Source organism: Somniosus microcephalus, chromosome 9 (genome assembly GCF_052327205.1).
Source record: "Somniosus microcephalus isolate GS21.2 chromosome 9, FLI_Smic_1.0, whole genome shotgun sequence".
Taxonomy (NCBI): Eukaryota; Metazoa; Chordata; class Chondrichthyes; order Squaliformes; family Somniosidae; genus Somniosus; species Somniosus microcephalus.
Window position 1 is genome coordinate 62,530,189 of NC_140995.1, and position 18,769 is coordinate 62,548,957.

General features: G+C 44.9%; 1 protein-coding gene across 4 annotated transcripts in view; it reads left to right on the top strand.

Annotated features, from left to right (window-relative positions):
* sipa1l2a (signal-induced proliferation-associated 1like 2, genome duplicate a) overlaps window positions 1-18,769 on the top strand; it is a 547,440-nt gene that overhangs the window by 437,713 nt on the left and 90,958 nt on the right. For all 4 annotated transcript variants that reach the window (XM_085996661.1, XM_085996664.1, XM_085996662.1 and 1 more), the window contains one exon: window positions 579-741. In XM_085996661.1, coding sequence (XP_085852787.1) covers window positions 579-741 — 163 coding nt within the window. The remainder of the gene's footprint in view (window positions 1-578; window positions 742-18,769) is intronic.

An 18,769-nucleotide genomic window follows, 5' to 3' on the forward strand; every position in this document is an offset into this window, starting at 1 on the left:
GATCACTGCATGAGTTACCCCAAGGGTGGGTCCTGTGTCTCCGCCCCCCTCCCTAGGGGTCATTCACATCGCACTGTCCAGTGCCTCCGGCTCCCATCCCGCCCCAGGCCATTCACCTCACAATGTGTCCCCCGGGGTCAGTCACCTCACACTGACCTGTGTCTCTGACCCCCCCCCCCTTCTCTCCCCCCAGGATTAAGAATGGGAGCAGTGCCTTCTCAGTTAGTAAGTGGTGTATGGTACAGGTAAAGCGGGGGAAAGAACAACAGACAGTTAACTAAAAATAGACAATGATATATATGTTTAAAAAGTATCCCTAATGTACAACAAAAATGCTGGACTTAACAGTGAAATAAATGCTCCTTTTAATGTTTGTGTTTTGGGGAATTGTGGGCAGTGTAATCGCCTCATCATTCATTCATTTATTGAATGCTCAAAGTTTGACTTTCACTTGACCGATCACTGTACTTGTATTTGTGTGTGACATCGTTCAAAACTGCAATCACCGGTCCCAAATATGAAGCTGAGTTTAAATGCTGTAATTCGCCAAATACTCACGCCATCTTTTCTGTCTCTAGGAGGCTGTATGGTGATGTTACAGAAATATCTGGTTCCAGCCAACATCAGGCTTCGGCGCAGGACCTGAGCCCTGTCAGTAAACCCCAGCAAACCTTCACCAAAGAGGAGTTTCTGAAGCTGATGCTGCCAGACAGCCCTCCTTTGGAGCAGAGAGGGAGGAAGGTTAGCCATCTCTTTAGTCTGTACACCTGTCAGGGTAAATTCCCGAGATGCATCCACTGGTATTTTTAACAAAACTCTAACCGACAGTGAACAAAATGCTGAACAATGCTAGATGGAGCAGTGAGCGCTCTTCTACAGAAACACTCCCAGGGAGGCATTCTGGCCGCACTCCAAACACTTCAGGTCAATCGGGTCCACGGCAGCTCTTCCTGTTACATTTACTACTAGCTGGAGTGCCCGGCGGTGCCGAGGGTTTTTTGAGGGCATGTTGTTGTTGGAAGAGAGAGACTGGGGGAAGAAGAGAGAGACTGGGGGGGAGAGAGAGCGACTGGGGGGGAAAGGGGAGAGAGAGCGACTGGGGGGAAGGGGGAGAGAGAGCGACTGGGGGGAAGGGGGAGAGAGAGCGACTGGGGGGAAGGGGGAGAGAGAGCGACTGGGGGAAGGGGGAGAGAGAGCGACTGGGGGGAAGGGGGAGAGAGAGCGACTGGGGGGAAGGGGGAGAGAGAGCGACTGGGGGGAAGGGGGAGAGAGAGCGACTGGGGGGAAGGGGGGGAGAGAGCGACTGGGGGGAAGGGGGAGAGAGAGCGACGGGGAGAGAGAGCGACGGGGGGGAGAGAGCGACTGGCGGGGAAGGGGGGGAGAGAGCGACAAGGGGGGAGAGAGAGCGACTGGGGGGAAGGGGGAGAGAGAGAGCGACTGGGGGGAAGGGGGGGAGAGAGCGACGGGGGGGAAGGGGGGGAGAGAGCGACTGGGGGGAAGGGGGGAGAGAGCGACTGGGGGAGAGAGAGAGAGAGCGACTGGGGGGAGAGAGAGAGAGCGACTGGGGGGGAGAGAGCGACTGGGGGAGAAGAGAGAGAGAGACTGGGGGGGAGAGAGGGGGAGGGAAAGAGAGAGGGGGAGGGAGAGAGAGAGAGACTGGGGGGAGAAGAGAGAGATGGGGGGGAAAGAGAGAGAGACTGCTGGATTTAGTTCGGGATTAGCCTGGAGAGAGGGGGGGGGAAGGAGCGCCTCAGGCCTGGCCTGATGGACCCCTGCGAAGGAAAGAAGGAAGGAAGAAGGCGAGCTCTCCCTCCCTCTCCCACCCCCTCACTCTTTCCCTCCCTCACCCTGTCTCTCTCCCTCCCCCTGTCTCTCCCTGCTTTACTCTCTCTCCCTCCCTCCCCTCTCCTCTCCCTCCCTCCCCGTCTCCTCCACCCTCCCTCCCCGTCTCCTCCACCCTCCCTCCCCGTCTCCTCCACCCTCCCTCCCCGTCTCCTCCACCCTCCCTCCCCGTCTCCTCCACCCTCCCTCCCCGTCTCCTCACCCTCCCTCCCCGTCTCCTCTCCCTCCCTCCCCCTCTCCTCGCCCTCCCTCCCCCTCTCCTCTCCCTCCCTCCCCCTCTCCTCTCCCCTCCCTCCCTCCCCCTGTCCTCTCCCTCCCCCTGTCTCTTCCTGATTTCCTCTCCCTCCCTCCCCCTCTCTCTCTCCCTCCCTCCCCCTCTCTCTCACTTTCCTCCGAGCCCGGACGCGGTGAGCCGAAGCCCCCGTGTGCGGATCAGCACCTCAGGGCCAGCCGGTGCGCGGCCTAGCGCGTGAGGCCCGGCCCGACTCTCGGGTCCCGCTCCGGGCTGCCGCCGACATTCACGCGCTCGCTGTCTCCCGCCAGCCTTTACCAAGATGGTGGCGATGGCAACGCTCGGTTCAGCCCCGCCACGCCAGCCTTTACCAAGATGGCGGCGATCGCGGGCCGCTGGTTTGGAATCGGGCCCAGCGGGACAGGCGGTGCCTAGTTCGGGCGTGGCTGGCGAGGAGAGGCCGAGGCTTCGAGGCCTGCAGGCAGCTCATCCACCGCCGAGGGGGGGAAAGCCCGAGTCCCCTTTGCAAAAGGATTTTTTTTTCTTTTAAAAGCAACTTTTTTTTTATTGGAAATCTATATTTCAAAATAAACACACAGAAAGTGGGAACAATAAATCAATAGTTAGGAATCAAGATGGCGGCTACTCACCTCAGCTCAGAAGGATTAGGCCCGCCCACACACGCAATGAAACGCCCCCCCGTGACGCACCGATTGGTCAACCATCACGTCACTCAACACTATCTCCTGTAGGATGGCCTGCCGACACATACAATGAACCCCCCCCCCCCCCCCCCGTGATGCACCGATTGGTCAACCATCACGTCACTCAACGCTATCCCCTGTACGATTGGTCAACCATCACGTCACTTAACGCTATCCCCTGGACGATTGGTCAACCATCACGTCACTCAACGCTAATGAGTGGAATTTTGCCGTTTTTTGAAACTTTTTTGTATACTGTCCGAACAATTTTTGTCTGACCAAAAAGTAAATAAGCCTATTAGACTCCCCTAATGATAAGCTTTCTTTTGATATAGCATGCGTGTAGGTACGCTGTAAAACTTTTGAGTGTATAGCAGACAGACAGACAGACAAACAGAGAGGCAAATTATATATATAGATAGATGCGCTTAGCATGAGCACCTAGAATGGAAATCGATTTTTACTTATAAGTATCTTTGTGTACTTATTCCAGTTATGAAAACTTTAGTTCACTATTTGCTAAAAATAACAACTGTTCTGTTGACCAGTGTGACCACTGTTAGATGCTTACAGTAGGTTGAAGGGGGATGAGCCACTATATGAACTTACTTCCTACCCACTGACTAACAGGTCTTCAGCTTTCCTGCTGTGCTGTTCCCATCTGTATTCTGTGAAGCAGTTTTCAAGGAAATCTGTCAAGAACTGCAAATTATAAACAAGCAAAAACAACAGATTGTATATGTGGGGCAGTTTAGCAACAACCTGCATTTATATAGCGTCTTTAATGTAGTAAAATGTCCCAAGGCGCTTCACAGGAGTGTAATCAGACAAAATTGACACCGAACCACATAAGGAGATATTTGGGCAGGTGACTAAAAGTTTGGTCAAAGAGAGAGGTTTTAAGGAGGGTCTTAAGAAGGAGGGAGAGATTGGGAGATTCGGGAGGTGATGCCAGAGCTTGGGGCCTAGGCAGCTGATGGCATGGCCGTCATTGGTGGGACAAAGGGAGGGGGGGATGCGCAATATGCCAGAATTGGAGGAGTGCAGATATCTCAAGAGGGTTGTAGGGCTGTAGGAGTTTACAGAGCTAGGGAGGGGCGAGGCCATGGAGGGATTTAAACACGAGGATGAGAATTTTAAATTTGAGGTGTTGCCGGTTGGGAGCCAATGTCGGTCAGTGAACACAGATGGTAATGGGAGAACGGGATTTGGTGTGAATTAGGATACGGGCAGCAAAGTTTTGGATTACTTCTGAATTAAGTTTTTTGATGTGCTAAATAGAGAGGTAGGTGACTACAAAAAGATGCTGAATAGAAACCTAGATGATTGCATTAAGATTGCGCGTCACCCATTTCATTCATTTGTCCTAGAATAGTTCCACGTTGTCTCCATCCTGTGCTATATACAATGCACAAGGTATTTCACTGTCTAGGGAGGCTATTCACATACTAAAATAAAAACAGAAAATGCAGGAAAATACTACAGGTCAGGCAGCATCTGTGGACAGAGAAACAGAGTTAACGTTTCAGACTGATGACCTTTCATCAGAACTGGAAGATGTTAACGATGACAGATTTCACATCCTAATAGTGGCTAAAAGTGAGATTTGAAGTTACTTTCCGCATTATATGCCCCCATGCTATACACCATGCCCTGGCATCAGGCAGGGAGATGGCATATTCCCAGAACTCTTGATATGCTCCTTGAAAGATGCACAGATGACTTTGGCAACTTTGATAAATCAAAAACTCACCCTTCGAGTTATTTTTTAAAAATGTTTTCCTACACCTTTCACATTTAAGATTCCATTCAAACCTAGAGTTTCCTGCAAAGTTTCAGCATAACCAGCGCATAAGAGCAGAGTTGCACCATTTTCTTCCCCCCAGGAAACTCGTGCATAACTGATTAACGCCAGTTTTACGGCAAAACATTACTACATGTAAATTTCATCGGATTGTTTACGCTGCTTCAGAGATACTTCCGCCAAACCCTCTGGCGCTCATTTACATAGCTCCACCCCTGCAAAAGGCAAATTAGCACAAATTTACTGGATTTATGTGAATAGTGCGCTGGTGTAAATTTCTGCCCAATTATTGGTGGAACTGAGATTTCTGGAGTTTGATAGGTTTGGGTTTTTTTTACAACTAGAGTACGGTCAGTCTCAGCGCACCCAAAAATTTTCAGACCCCCATGTATTCAGAAGGACTACTCAGCTGGGAATGACCCTCCCATTGGGAATGCCCCTGTTCTACTTAATGGGGCGAAAGATAAGCAGCAGAGGCAAGAGACTGAGAGTGAGGCACCATGACAGCAGACAGCAGCCCAATATATTTCCCTTATTAGCGGCGCTGCATTTGCGCTTGTTGTACACCAGTTTTTACGTTCTGGTGTAGGCAACCGAGCGCCACAGGAAATTTGGGCTTAAGTTTCCATCGTCAAAATCGGTGCAGAAACCTGCAAAATTTCTATGTAAGTACGATTCAGATAATTCAGGACCAAATTGTCTTTATAGGAAAAGAATTGATCTAAATTTTGAAATTTATCTATCAATATCTGCATCGGACTCTACTAAGGCACTTAACATAAACTGTAATGAATAAAATGTGAATAATAAATGAAATGTCAATATTCTGAAAAGTTATTCCTGCCCCTAAAATGGGCATTGCCAATATTGTAACCAGAATACACTACTCCTAAGACACTGCAGCCTCTCTGTACAATCACAGTCCATCTCCAGATTTTGAAGCATGGAAAATCAGCAGTATGCAGAATTCATTATTTTATTTTTAAAGTACAGTCATACAGACAACCATGAAAGGCATGCACTTAAAATAACAATCATAATGGCTTATATCAGGTCTTCCCTGAGGTGAATACAGATGAGACTAGACAGGCCCACATCACTTGTCACTGGGACTACCCTGTGGACATGTTTCGAGTATTAGCATGGATGCACGGTATGTACATATTATGTACGTACACCCAATGCATTTATATGCATACATGGATTAAATCTAACTTCTGCAAAACTGTAGGACAGACAGACGACCAGAGACTTGATCACCAGCTCCTCAATCCTCAATCATATCCTCTCTAAGACTGTATTTCTCCAAAGCTAATCGCCCAACTCCTCAAGCCTATCCTGATAGTTACGAGCCCTCAGAGTGGCTATCATTTTGGGCACCTTTCTCTATACCTTCTCCAGGGTTTCTAAACCTGCCATCTGTGAGGACTAAAACTGGACACGATACTCCCTAGTGCGACTGTGCCAAAGCCTTGTACAGCCTAAGTAGAGTATTCTCAGTTTTAGTTTGTATTTTCTACCAATACAACCTAAAACCCTATTTGCTTTCCCAATGGCCTAGTTACACTGCTGTGGTCCTTCAGTGATATATCTACTATGACCCCCCCAGGTCGCTCTCCTGCTCCATAGCTTTTAGTGAGTACCCATGCATGATAATCACTTGGAAGAACATCTGCCACAGATGGGCCAAGTCCCTAAAGTATTTAAATTGGCCTGTAACCTACTTATTTGATCTGAATTCACATCTCCTATGCAGATTTTTGTGTCACTTTCAAACTTCTGAGTGGTTCCATTGTTACCCTCATCCATCTCATTAATGATGATAAACAGCAATGGTCCCAACACAGAGTTCTGCAAGAGTCCACTTGTGAGCTAGCCCCATGCACATCTATTGCCATTGATAATGACTGTCTGCCTATGAGATTGCAACGAGTTGCCTATCCAGCTGACTGCCAGCATCACAAAATGTAATCTATTCCAATAGGCATCTATGTGGCACTTTATCAAAGGCTTTATGGAAATTAAGGCATATAACTTTGACTGGATAGGCAACATCCACTAGTTTGACACTTTCTCAAAGAACTTGACCGGGTCATACCCTCCACTTAGTAAAGCCATGTTGAGATACCCTAAAACTGACAGCTAACTACCAAGCTTATAATTCCCAAAGTCTGATTTTTTTTTTTTCCCCCCTTAAATATTGAGACCACATGAGCTTCCCTCCAGTCTATTGAAAGTAGCCCAAAGAAAGAAAGACTTGCATTTCTATAGCGTCTTTCACTACCTCAGGACTTCGCAAAGCGATTTACAGCCAATTAAGTACTTTTGACGTGTCATCACTGTTGCAAAGTAGGAAATGCAGCAGCCAATTTGCGCACAACAAGATCCCACACACAGCAATGAGATAATGACCAGATAATCTGTTTTAGGTGTTGGTTGAGGGATAAATGTTGGTCAGGACACCCTAGATTACGAGTTGCAGTCTCTGGACTGGGCTTGAACCCACAACCTCTGATTCAGAAGGGACGATGCTACCACTAAGCCGCAGCTGACACCTAGTCCTCAGAGAGCTATTGAGTGTACAAGCCAATAGGTCACATAATATATCTCCAATTTCCTTCAGTACTCCGGCAGGGGCAGCTGCTCAGACAGCTTAGAACAGCTCAATCCTAGCAAAGATCAATTCTGCATTTATTTCCATAGAATCATTTTCAGCTCCACCCCTAAACTGGCACCTTGGCATTATCCTCGGTAGTGAAAGCTGAAACACGCGAGAGAGAGAGAACATCATTATATGAAGGAAAAACCAAAACAAATTAAAAGCTGCGCTCTCATGAACTATACCATGCCCAAGTTTTCGAGAGGTGAGGACACTGGGGCATTGTGATGGCTGCTATCTTCAGCAGACACATCTTAATGGCCTGACCCTGTACCCTGGCTCCATTTACATTCCATGTGGAGACTATTTAATGACTTTGCCTGTTAGATCTTTAACGATCACTAAACATAATTACATGCAAAGAGGAACAGCCTTGCTCTTCTCCACATACTCACCGACGTATAAATCAGCTGTTTTAATTTCTTATTATTCGTTGTGGTTCATACAATGTACATGTAATTTGAAATAGATAATCAGCTTTGAACATATCGCAAAAATTCAACACATTTCCACCAAAGCCAGAAATTGTTCACTCCGAATGCAGGAATAACACTTTAATTTCTTCATGCACCGCTTGTGTATTTTTTTGGGTGGGGGCTGCTTATTTTAAAGAAAGAAGATTGTTTAATTCTAGAAAAAAAAAATTCAGAAAAAGAAGTTAATGCTATAATGAAAGCCGATAAATCCCCAGGGCCTGATAATCTGCATCCCAGAGTAGTAAAAGAGGTAGCCATGGAAGTAATGGTTGACATCTTCCAAAATTCTATAGATTATGGAACAGTTCCTGCAGATTGGAGGGTGGCAAATGTAACCCCACTATTTAAAAAAAAGTAGGTAGAGAGAAAACAGGGAACTACAGACCAGTTAGCCTACCATCAGTAGTAGGGAAAATGCTAGAGTCTATTATAAAGGATGTGATAACAGGACACTTAGAAAATATCAATGGGATTAGACAAAGTCAACATGGATTTATGAAAGGGAAATCGTGTTTGACAAACCTACTGGAGTTTTTTGAGGATGTAACTGGTAGAATAGATAAGGGAGAACCAGTGGATGTGGTGTATTGGGATTTTCAGAAGGCCTTTGATAAAGTCCCATATAAGAGGTTAGTGTGCAAAATTAAAGCACATGGGATTGGAGGTAATATACTGGCATGGATTGAAAATTGGTTAACAGACAGGAAACAGAGTAGGAATAAATGGGTCTTTTTTGGGGTGGCAGGCAGTGACTAGTGGGGTCAGGGATCAGTGCTTGGGCCCCAGCTATTCACAATATATATCAATGATGATTTGGATGAGGGAACCAAATGTAATATTTCCAAGTTTGCTAACGACACGAAACTAGGTGGGATTGTGAGTTGTGAGGAGGATGCAAAGAGGCTTCAAGGCGATTTAGACAAGTTGAGTGAGTGGGCTGTTTTGATTTCTTTTTGGGTTCAATAAAGACTCATTTCTGAAAGAGAATGTTGTTTAATCTAAAGTCTTGTTCAAGACTTTCTACAGCTTTTTACAGAACACACTATGCTGTGATGCATCTAGAATGAAACTGAAAGTAAAACTCCTCTGGACTGCTTGTCTCTCACATGACCTCTGCTGGTCAGGCACAAGTAATCAAAAACACAGACAAATATGCTGTAAGGCATAAGTAATCAAACACAGACAAATATCATCACTATTTGCTGATATCATTACATCTCCCTTTCTTAAAACAAAAGTATTTTACTTTTAACTAACAACATTTAATGAACTTACATTATCATGATCAAGGTTTTTTACCCTTGCTTTGTGTGTTCACATGAAATATGTCAATACACTAGAACTTGAAGAAAGAATAAGATAACATTACTTCCTTCTTTAACAATAGTCCTTAAATTTGCTCAATGAGTCTCTCAGGAGGCTTCACGTGTCTTGAGGATTTTCTGATTGATTGTCCTTGAATCTGAGTTGTTGCCTCAGATGATTGGTTCTCAGCTGTGTGATCAGGTTGTTCACCAGTATCAGTCTCTTGACCTGCTGTGGCTGGTCCCATGAGAAGATCTCGACGATTTCTTCTCAGAACAGCACCCTCATCTGTCTGAATGGTGTATGATCTTGGTTGAACTTCACTCAGGACAGTTCCCTTCTGAGTCCATGTGTTTGTTTTGTCTTTCAACCTTACTTGGTCACCAGTGTGGAGTTCAGGTAGGTTTTGTGTTCCTCTGTCATAGTAGTACTTTTGCTTTTCTTTCTGTTGTTCTTTGAACTTCCTCACTTTCTCCCCCTCTTTTGTTTTCAGGAGGTTCTCCGGGATGGGTAGGTTTGACCTTAGCCGACGTCCCATCAGGAGTTGGGCTGGTGACATACCACACTCGAGCGGCGTTGTGCGGTATACAAGCATGCTCTGGTAGAAGTCAGTTCCACTGTCTTTTGCCTTGTACATCAGTCTTTTCACTGTCTGGACCGATTTTTCCACTAGTCCATTGGACTGTGGATAGTGAGGACTTGACGTTGTGTGGACAAAGTCCCACTCTTTGGCAAAGTGTCGGAAATTTGCATTGTTAAACTGGGGTCCATTGTCTGTGAAGACCTCGCTTGCCACGCCATGTCTGGAGAATATGGCTTTCATACTTCTTATCACAGCTTCTGCAGTGGTGGTGTACAGTCTACAAACCTCTGGATACAGGGAGTAATAGTCTGTGATGACAAGATAGTCCTTCCCTTGACATACGAATAGGTCAGCGCCTACCTTCTGGTAAGGTCTGTCTGGTGCTGGGTGTGGCTTTAGTGGTTCTACCGGATTGCTTGCTCGATATTTCAGGCATATTGTGCAGTTTGACACCTCATTTGTCACATCTTGGTTGATTCGTGGCCAGTACATCACCTCTCGTGCTCTTTTCTTACACTTTTCGATTCCCAGATGTCCTCCATGGATCTTTTTTAGCATCTCTCTTCTCAGACTCTTTGGGATAACTATTTTACTTCCTTTGTAGATGATGTCTTCGACCACTGATAGTTCCGCCCTGCAGTTCCAGTACTCTGCTATATCAGGTGAGCAGTCTTGCTTCATGTTGGGCCATCCATCCAAGATGCTTTTTCTCAGTCGTCTCATTGTTTCATCTTTGTTTGTCTCAAGTCTTTATGAGCTCCATTTTTGCATCTGCTATGGGCAGTGCACTTGTGATCATGTCCACGTAGGCGTTCACTTTTTCATCCATTGTGGTGTTTGCGGGCTCACTTGGGTCAACAGCTCTGGACAACGTGTCTGCTGTATACATCAGCTTACCCGGTGTGTACGCAATATTCAGTGTATAGCGTTGCAGCCTGATCATCATTCTTTGTATTCTAAGCGGACAGCTATTCAGTGGCTTTTGGAACAATGCAATCAAGGGCTTATGGTCAGTCTCTACACTGATTGCTTGTCCTGCCACAAACTGGTGAAATCTTTCACAGGCGTATGTGATGCTGAGCAGCTCCTTTTCTATTTGAGCATATCGCGTCTCCGCGTCTGTCATTGAGCGCGATGCATATGCAATAGGTTGCCAGTAGTCATATTGTTGCAGAAGAACGGCACCGAGCCCACTCTGTGATGCATCTGATGATATCTTGATGGGTCTCGCTGGGTCATAAAACCTCAGAACTGGTTCCTCTGTGAGCAGTTTCTTTAGATCGCTCCATGACTTCTCATGCTCATGATTCCATTCCCATTCTATGTTCTTTTCAGTTAGTCTTCTCAGTGGCGCTATTTTTTCTGAGAGGTTGGATATGAATTTACCCATGTAGTTGATCATTCCATTAAACCTCTGCACGTCCTTTTTACATTGTGGCCTTGGCATATTCTCAATGGCGGACACCTTTCTGGGATCTGGTTTGATGCCCTCACTGCTAAGGATATCTCCCACGAATGTCAGTTCTGTCACCCCGAGCTGGCATTTCTCTCTATTCAGCTTCAGGTTTGTTTTCCTTGTTGCTTCCAGCACTTTTTTCAGTCTCTCGTCATGCTCAGTTCTCGTGGTTCCCCATACTATGATGTCATCCATTGATGTATCAACTCCCTCCAGGTGCTCATAGATCATATGGATAGTCTTGTGATACACTTCAGGAGCTGAGGCAATGCCAAATGGTAACCTTAGGAATCTGTATCTGCCAAATGGAGTGTTGAACGTGCACAGTCTTGAACTTGCTTCGTCCAGCTTCATCTGCCAAAATCCTGAGGACGCATCTAACTTGCTGAAATATTTTGCATTTGCAAACTGTGCCATGATTTCCTCACGTGTAGGAAGCTTGAAGTGCTCTCTCTTTATTGCTCTGTTTAGATCTCTTGGATCCAGGCAAATTCTGAGCTTTCCATTCTTTTTGTCCACTACGACGAGGGAACTCACCCACTCAGTTGGCTCATCTATCTTCTGAATCATGTTCAGGCTTTCCATCCTGTCCAACTCTGCCTTCAGTTGCTTTTGAAGAGCAAACGGAACTTTTCTGCATGGATGTATGACCGGTGTCATACTTTTATCTACTCTGATCGTGTGTTCTCCTGGAATGCAGCCTAGACCCTTAAATAGGTCTTTGTACTCTTTCATGAGTTCATCATAGACTGTCTCTCCTTCGCTTTCCACAACGAGGACTCTCTTTACCAGGTTCAGTCTCTCACAGGCTTTTAACCCTAGTATGGCTTGCACATCCTTTGGCACCACGATTAATGCTAGCGTGTGCTCTCTGTCCTTGTGTGTTACTTTGACAATGCATTTTCCTTTCACTGGTATATCAGTACCTGAGTATCCGGTCACTTTCACTTGTATTCCATGTAACTTTGGTCTGGGTCTAATTCTCTTAAAATCGGTCTCTGATATCACATTAACTTGTGCTCCAGTATCCAATTTAAATGGAATGTGTATGTCGTTCACTTTTAGTGTCAACATCCAGTCTCTTTTTTGTTTTCAGACACAACATCTACATTGAATTCCTCTATCTCGCTTTCATCTACTGTATGGACCTTGCTTTGTTGCGCTTGGTTCTTACAGCAACGGGCATAATGGTTTTTGTTGCATCTATTGCATGTTTTACCATATGCTGGACACTTTCTTGGTGGATGCTGTGTACCGCATCGACTACATAACTTCCGATTGTCTCTTTCATTTTCGTTTGCTGGCCACGTCTCTTTCACATTGGCGCTCTCTTTGTTAAACGGTTTGTATCCGTTCTTTCTCACTGCATCCACGTTGCAGCTACTGTCACTGAACAGCTCCTTTGCCTGCAACTTCACAGTCTCTGTAGCCCTACACAATGCTATGGCTTTTCCCAGGTCTAGATCTTGCTCACTTAGCAGCCTTTCCCTTAGACCATTATCTGGAATACCACACACCAGTCTGTCTTTTATCAGCGAGTCTGTGAGTCCCCCAAATTCACACGATTTGCTCCGGTTTCTCAGTTCAGTCACATACTGATCAATAGTCTCGCCGATTTTCTGTACACATGTGAAAAATTTGTGCCTCTCAAAGGTCACGTTGCGTTTAGGTATGCAGTAGGCCTCAAACTGTTCCATTATTTTATCTAGCTTCATTTTGTCTCCATCAACAGCAAATATGAAATTATTATATACCTCCAGCGCTGCATCACCCACGACATGTAAGAACACGGACGATTTTTGTTTATCACTTTTCTCGTCAGCTCCGATTGCCGCTAAATACAACTCTAAACATTGTTTGAACCTTCTCCAATTTTCAGCCACATTACCTGTCAATTGAAGCGTCGCCAGTGGGAGTAAACCTTCCATTTTTTCACTTCGTTAGCTATTCTCTAATGGTAAGCAACGATGTTCTCTTCTGGCTTGCTAATATGTGGAGAGCTGATTTCACTTACTTGCCACAACTGCTTTCACTGTCCCATCAAGTTGCTAACTTCAGATTTTTTCTCTTTCAGCCACTTCTGACATCATGTTTTGATTTCTTTTTGGGTTCAATAAAGACTCATTTCTGAAAGAGAATGTTGTTTAATCTAAAGTCTTGTTCAAGACTTTCTACAGCTTTTTACAGAACACACTATGCTGTGATGCATCTAGAATGAAACTGAAAGTAAAACTCCTCTGGACTGCTTGTCTCTCACATGACCTCTGCTGGTTAGGCACAAGTAATCAAAAACACAGACAAATATGCTGTAAGGCATAAGTAATCAAACACAGACAAATATCATCACTATTTGCTGATATTACATGGGCAAATACATGGCAGATGCAGTATAACGTGATAGATGTGAAGTTATCCACTTCAGTAGGAAAAACAGAAAGGCAGAGTATTATTTAAATGGTGATAGATTGGGAAATGGTGATGTACAGAGGGAACTGGGTGTCCTTGCACACCAGTCACTGAAAGCAAACATGCAGGTGCAGCAAGCAGTTAGGAAGGCAAATGGTGTGTTGGCCTTCATTGCAAGAGGATTTGAGTACAGGAGCAAGGATGTCTTACTACAGTTACACAGGGCCTTGGTGAGACCACACCTGGAGTACTGTGTGCACTTTTGGTCTCTTACCTAAGAAAGGATATACTTGCCATAGAGGGAGTGCAGCGAAGGTTCACCAGACTGATTCCTGGGATGGCAGGACTGTCGTATGAGGAGAGATTGGGTCGACTGGGCCTGTATTCACTAGAGTTTAGAAGAATGAGAGGGGATCTCATTGAAAGGTATAAAATTCTGACAGGGCTAGACAGACTGGATGCAGGGAGGATGTTTCCCCTGGCTGGGGGATCTAGAACGAGGGGTCACAGTCTCAGGATATGGGGTAGGACATTTAAGACTGAGATGAGGAGAAATTTCTTCACTCAGAGGGTGGTGAACCTGTGGAATTCTCTACCACAGAAGGCTGTGGAGGCCAAGTCACTGAATATATTTAAGAAGGAGATAGATAGATTTCTTGACACAAAAAGCATCAAGGGGTATGGGGAGAGAGCGGGAATATGGTATTGAGATAGAGGATCAGCCATGATCATATTGAATGGTGGAGCAGGCTTGAAGGGCCGAATAGTCTACTGCTCCTATTTTTCTATGTTTCTAAACAGATATTTTAACACAGTAGCTGGCCATTTATCCCTTCTTGCCTGCACTGAATTTAAGCCCCTCGATAGCTGATTTTACGTAGCCCCATTTTCCTGTATTCACCCCATATCTTTTATCTTTAAATGCAATAATCAACTTCGCATGAAACATCACTTGTGGCAAAGTATTCTCCATCCTGATAACCGTGTGAAACTGCCTCTTAATTGCTCTGTGTATGTAGTGCTTATCTTGAGATCATGGCCTCTTGTCATTCCTGTTGCCTTTTCTCACTTCACCAGCTTTTCCCCTTGCACACTCTTTTTATCTCTTTTTGCTAGTTGCCTGGAGTTAAGGGTCAGTCACTGACTTTTAATCTTCAGACAGCAGTTTATTGTCAGCATGCAGATTCTGTAGACACTTTCCATCATTCATTCAGTTAAAGTTGTCTTTTTTCAGTATTACCTCATTTGAATATATTTGTACAATTGATATTAAGAACAATTCCATCTTATTTCCCCTTTCCTTGTTTTCTAGTGCATCTTAAACTAAAGACAGTAACAAACTGAGTAAAGTTTCAAGGCTCATTGATTTTTTAACAATAAATAGCAGATTGATTTCACTGAAAGATTCCAGTATCTGGAAGGTTTTTTTTTCCTGCTGCTTAACTGGGGACTGTCACTTAAATTGGTTACTTTGTCTCTATTTGTTGATGGATATAAGCGAGTTATAATAGGTGTCAGCTATGGCGCAGTGATATCACACTCCCCTCTGAATCAGGAGGTAGTGGCTTCAAGTCCCACTCCAGAGACACATAATCTAGGCTGATACTCCAGTGCAGTACTGAGGGAGTGCTGCACTGTTGGAGGTGCCATCTTTCAGATGAGATGTTAAACCGAGGCCCCATCTGCCCCCTCAGGTGGTCATAAAAGATCCCATAGCACTATTCGAAGAAGAGCAGGGGAATTCTCCGCGGTGTCCTGCCCAATATTTATCCCTCAACCAACATCACTGAAACACATTATCTGGTCATTTATTTCTCCGCGATTTGTGGGAGCTTGCGGTGTGTGAATTGGCTGCCGTGTTTCCTATATTACAACAGTGACTACACTTCAAAAGTACTTCATTGGCTGTAAAGCGTTTTGGGACGTCTGAAAGGCGCTGTATAGATGCAAATTCTTTCTTCAAAACTATTGAGTGAATTTCACGTGTTCCGTCAAGCATTTTTTTAAAGTCGTGCCCTTGATCTTCCTGCTGTTCTTTCTTTTAGCAAAACTCAGTACCAGCAAGTACCCAGATGCTGTGAGCATTCAGATGGTGTTTTGGAGCACTTGCACAATGGGATAGGTTGCTTATTTCACCCTTCCTGCCCACTGCATGTGTCTGATTCTGTGTCTGTTAACTTCCATTCCATCTGTTCAAATAAAGCATGGTTGAAAAAGCTGATGTTGAGCAGATGCATGATGGGCAGGTTGTTCAGGGGACAAGTAGATGTGAACAAGATGCTGCTACATCCTATTCTCATCCTTGCATTAAATAAATATCCTGGGAGGTATGCAGATATAGGACAAGAGACATAAATCATAGTACAGGAAACTCTTTGGTATCCGGCACCGACGGGACCGGGATGGTGCCAGTTGATTAAAAATTCCGGATGACGGAGAGGGTTATCTACCGAGGCTATTTTTAACAAACAAAAATAAAAAAATCAAGAAATGTGCAGTATACAGTAATTGGGTACTCACCTACAGAATGTTGTGTTAAATGGATGGTGGAAGATGCTTGATTAAGTACAGTACTGCCAGTTGAGGGTAATCTATAACTCTTTAATGACTTCCGACAGCGCCAAGAAGCCGAGTCGTGGCAGTTTGGAGAACAACCCCCACTGACTAACTCGGCCACTGCGGGAGACTCGGACTCGGCAACATTTCCGGTTATTGAGGTGTTGTTTTCGGAGTATGAATTTTGCCGGTTAATAGAGAATTCTGGATATTTAGGTGCCGTTTAAACAAGAGTTTCCTGTACAACATGGCTCATCGTGAATTCTGAAACTGCTTTTGGTGAAGAATGACATGAGTTTTATGACATGAGATCTCTGCGCTCCTCCAGCTCTGGTCTCTTGCACGTCCCCAATTTTAACCGCTCCACCATTGGTGGCCGAGCCTTCAGCTGTCTAGGCCCTAGGCTCTAGAATTCCCTCGCTAAACTTCTCCGCCTCTCTACCTCTCTTTCCTCCTTTTAAGATGCTCCTTAAAACCTACCTCACCTCTTCTAATACCTCCTTCTGTGGCTCGGTGTCAAATTTTGTTAATGCTACTGTGAAGCACCTTGGAACGTTTTACTACATTAAAGGCGCTATATAAATGCAAGTTGTTTTATAGGAAACTGAAAACTAGCATCATAAGGGGTACGATAGCAAAATACTGCAGATGCTGGAAATCCGAAATAACAACAGAAAATGCTAGAAAAACTCAGCAGGCCAGGCAACATCCGTGGAGAGAAAATAGAGTCGACGTTTCGGGTCTAACCCTTTTTCAAAACTGGAAAGGAAATGAAATAGATCGAAAGGCAGGGCTGGGAGAGAACAGAAGAAGTGAAGAGACATTAAGAGGTATTCAAAATGAGACGAGATGGTGATAGGACTAGTGGAGACAAAAGACGGCTCTAGATTAGGTGTGAAATGTTCTGGCAAAATGGGAGACAGCTGCCATGTGGGAGAGGAAAAAAAGGGGGGGGGGGAAGGGCCAAAACAAAGATGTGGATAAAATATAAGCAAAAATGTAATGGGGGCCGAGGTTATGATCTGAAATTGTTGAACTCGATGTGGAGTCCGGAAGGCTGTAAAGTGCCTAATCGGAAGATGAGGTGCTGTTCCTCGAGTTTACGTTGAGCTTCCGTGGAACAATGCAAGAGCCCGAGTACAGTGAGGTCTGAGTGGGAATGCGGCGGTGAATTTAAGTGACAGGTGACCGGAAGCTCGGGGGGCCCCCCTTACGGATTGAACAGAGGTGTTCCGCAAAGCGGTCACCCAATCTGCGTTTGGTCTCCCCAGTGGTCTCCCCATAAGGGGTAGTTGTGACAGTCTACAATTTTAGCCATGGCGAATTATTCTTGGTCTATTTTTTCATTATGGTACCTTTGGGGTTAAAGCCAGGTTCACTTTTTTAAAGTCATGCTCTCCAGTGGTTGAAAACAGCCTAGGAACAGAGACGAGGTATCTGTTGTTTGAGTCAAAGTCATTACTCACAGCCTTGCTAAGCAGCTTGCTTGGATCTTCAAGCAGGCCATTAAGATGATTGTTCGATCAGTAAGGAGGAAGTCTCTGTTCAAAAAATGCCAGAAAGAGTTGAATTGATCCCAGGAAGGAACCTGATGCAGTTGAGAGATGCATACTTGACCTAAATAAATGCAGGTTCTTTCTTTCTGAAGCCCTTTGCTTCGGGTTGAACTTGAAGGAATACCAGGCATATATCCCAGAGATTGTGTTCTCAGGACACTGGTTCTTTGGAGACTGAGGGACAAGAGTCTCAGTGAGAAGTTAGGCCACTGATCCCAAGTAAACTTGTTGTTAAGGGGCCCTATGTCAGGTGCACTTTTACTTGGAGTTGTAGTGCTGGAATACATCTGTTATTTTCTACATCTATGAAGGAGTAGTTATAATCTGTGCATTGCTGTAACTGCAGTTTATCTTTGCTGCTTTCTTAGCTATTTAATGTTATTAAAACTATTCTTTATCTTGTAGCCTAAACTACAGTCTGGTGGTATTTATTCTGTCACTTTCTGAAGTCTAGGAGATCATAAGGGAACTTGTGATATATCCAGTAAGCTGAGAACAGTAATGAGAGGTTCTGTTCAGCCTCTTGGCATGCTACGTTACCAGATATTGCATGAACAAATCGGGAGTGAGGATTCACCTGTGGGAATAGTCTCTGAAACTGAGCACGAGGAAAGTATCTGAATAAAAAAAAATAAGATGAATGCTTTTATTTTTGATAAAGAAGGGCACATAAATGTTTTAGTAAACTGAAAACTAGTGCCACGTAGGGTTGTCTCTTGTTTTGAAATTGCCTCCTTACAGCCTCTTCCCATCCACCAGTTTCTCACTCCCCTGATCCTTCTGGTCACATACCAGGTGCCCATGAGTGTCTACTGGTCAAACACAAGCAGCTAAGTAAGAGTGTTGTGATGGGCCTGGCCTCATCTAATTTCTTGACAACTGCCCCCGCCCCACGGCACTTGTGGGGTGAAACTATGTCTCTGTTTATGGTCTTAAGAACATAAGAGCACAAGAAATAGGAGCAGGAGTGGTCCATTTGGCCCTTCGAGCCTACTCTGCCATTCAATAAGATCATGGCTGATCTACCTCATCTCCACTTTCCTGCACTATCCCCATATCCCTTGATTCTCTTAATATTCAAAAATCTATCGATATCTGTCTTGAATATACTCAACAACTGAGCCTCCACAGTCCTCTGGGGTAGAGAATTCCAAAGATTCACCACCCTCTGAGTGAAGATATTTCTCCTC